Source organism: Morus notabilis, unplaced genomic scaffold (genome assembly GCF_000414095.1).
Source record: "Morus notabilis unplaced genomic scaffold, ASM41409v2 Scaffold244, whole genome shotgun sequence".
Classification (NCBI taxonomy): Eukaryota; Viridiplantae; Streptophyta; class Magnoliopsida; order Rosales; family Moraceae; genus Morus; species Morus notabilis.
Genome location: NW_010361487.1, coordinates 1 through 2,477, shown reverse-complemented (window position 1 = coordinate 2,477; position 2,477 = coordinate 1). Strand labels below are relative to the sequence as shown.

General features: G+C 36.5%; 1 protein-coding gene across 1 annotated transcript; it reads left to right on the top strand.

Annotated features, from left to right (window-relative positions):
* Positions 1 to 751: 751 nt before the first annotated feature.
* Positions 752 to 1,493, top strand: LOC112091876. The gene is made up of 2 exons (XM_024166582.1): positions 752 to 860; positions 964 to 1,493. The coding sequence occupies exons 1-2, from the start codon at positions 752 to 754 to the stop codon at positions 1,491 to 1,493; spliced, it is 639 nt and encodes a 212-aa protein (XP_024022350.1).
* The last annotated feature ends 984 nt before the right edge of the window (positions 1,494 to 2,477 follow it).

Genomic DNA, 2,477 nt, shown 5'->3' with positions numbered 1-2,477 from the left:
TGAATTGTATGGGCAGACAGAATGTGGAGTGGCGGACCATCAAATGCGGGAAATAATGGTCCGCCCGAATATGACTCTGATAATGACTACATTCTTGGAGCAGCCGCTGCTGCGGTATTCTATACGGCATACTTGGAACATCCACTTCCGACTCCTAGAAATAATAGCCACTACACAGGTACGCAGCGTCTAAGTGATTTGTTAAATGGACACGAGATGGTAATATACAATAAGATTAGGATGGACAGCGATTGCTTTAGGCGACTAAGTTGGTTACTCGAATAAAAGAATTTATTGAGGAGTACTAGAAATATGAGCAATTGATCATTTTCTTGACAATTGTTTGTCAAAGTGAAAACAATAAAGAGACACAACATCAATGGCAACACTCGGGGGCTACAATTTCAAAGTACTTCATGGTAGTGTTAAATGCCATATTTCGTCTGCGCTATGATTTTATTAAGCCACCTGACTTTAACAGCATCGATCCACTTATTGAGGCAAGTGGGAACAAGTACAGACCTTGGTTCATGTAAGGCATATCAGTCATTTTTTTCGTCTTCGTATTTAACATTATGATAACACAATATTTTGAGATTCATAATAACATTTATTCTATTTGTCGCAGAACTGTGTTGGCGCGCTTGACGGGACGCACATTCCATGTGTACCGCCGCCAGAAAATGCATAGGTCTAGAGAAATAGGAAGGGATTCAACTCACAAAATGTTTTGGGAGTGTGTTCCTTCGACATGAAGTTCATGTATATGCTTTCTGGGTGGGAGGGTTCTGCACACGACGCACGAGTTCTTGAATCAGCACTTGAAACGCAAGAAAAGAAATTCCCTATCCCTCCACCAGGTACACACAAATCCTAAAATGGGTAATAATTCGAGTTTGAATCGATGTGGGTTTAAAAAGTTGTTACAAGTATGCTAAAACAGTTTTTGTTCCCACCATGTAGGAAAATTTTATTTAGTAGACTCCGGTTACGCTAACACAGGTTGTTTCCTAGCTCTTTATCACGGTTGTACGTACCACTTGCAAGAGTATAGGGCTCGTCGAGGTCGACCTCGAAGTGAGCAGGAGTTATTTAACTACACTCATTCATCGCTTAGGAATTGTATTGAGCGGACGTTCGGGGTGTGGAAAGCGAGGTTCCGCATTCTAAAGATAATCAACAATTACCCGATAAAGAAACAAGCGAGAATACCTATTGCTTGCACTGTGATACATAACTTCATATGTATGTATCAACATGATGACAATTTCATAAATCAATGCTTACAAGATAGGGTACCGGTAAGTGAAATTGACTCCCTGAACGTGGATGAGGATGTCAATCAAAATCATAACCCAGATCGGAGTATGGAAGGATCAAGAAACACCGCGAGTCAAAGGGAGATGGGTCCTATGAGGGATGAAATAGCGAGAACTATGTGGCAGGCGCATGGTGGAAATAACAATCAAACACGTATCAGTTACCATATATGAAATATTTATTTTGTAACAGGTTATGTTGGATTGTAGTCGCAAATTCAATGATCTGTAATTTTGGATTTTTGTGCATAACATTATACGCACATTATTACGAATTGGTAGTATGCTTTTTTTTAATTTCCGTGTTTTTCAAGTTTTTTTTCTTTTTTTTTTTTTCATTTCCCAACTTGAATGGGGGTGGTGGTTGGAATTGTGAAATTGGTGAAGTGAACACTCATAACTTGAATTGGGAAGAAGGTTTGAATCACCATGTGCACTCCTAAACACTAACTTTGATTTCAGTTTTAATTTCAATTTGAATTATAACTTCAATCATGCACTCAATTCAAATCACAAATTGTAATCGACGAAGTGAATGAAACCTAATGCTATATTTGGTAGAAAGGAAAGAAAATATGATAGAAATGAAATATGAAAGTGATGAAAAATAACAATGATAGAAAGGAAATTGAATTTCTTTTATGTTGTTTGGTATGAGAAGATTGAAAGAAAATGAGCTTACCTTCACTTGTTTGGTATTGAAAGTTAAATTAAGAGGAAAGAAAAAATCTTACTCATAAATTACTTTTATACCATTAAATTTTTTGCTTGGATGTTGATGGAGAAAATGGTAGTTTAGTTACTTTGCTCACTTTAATGAGTTGTCCCTATTTTTCATTCTATTTTCTGCCCACTTGTGAAAAGAAAAAAAATGGTAGGATCCACATGTATTATTTTTCACTTTATTTTCTCTTCTTTTCTTTTTTCTCTCCTACCAAACGATCTACACTTTTATTTTTCCTCTTAAAATCTCAACCTTCTTCCTTCTTTTTACTTTTTTTTCCTACCAAACATACTCTAAGTATACACATCAGCAAAGCCTGTTAGACAAGCTAAAATGCTAAAATAACCAACTTGATCTAATAAGTACTCAAGAAACGTGGCAAAATACCATTGTGGCGTTGATTAATAGGCAAACTTGTTCTTTGTCTCACTTTG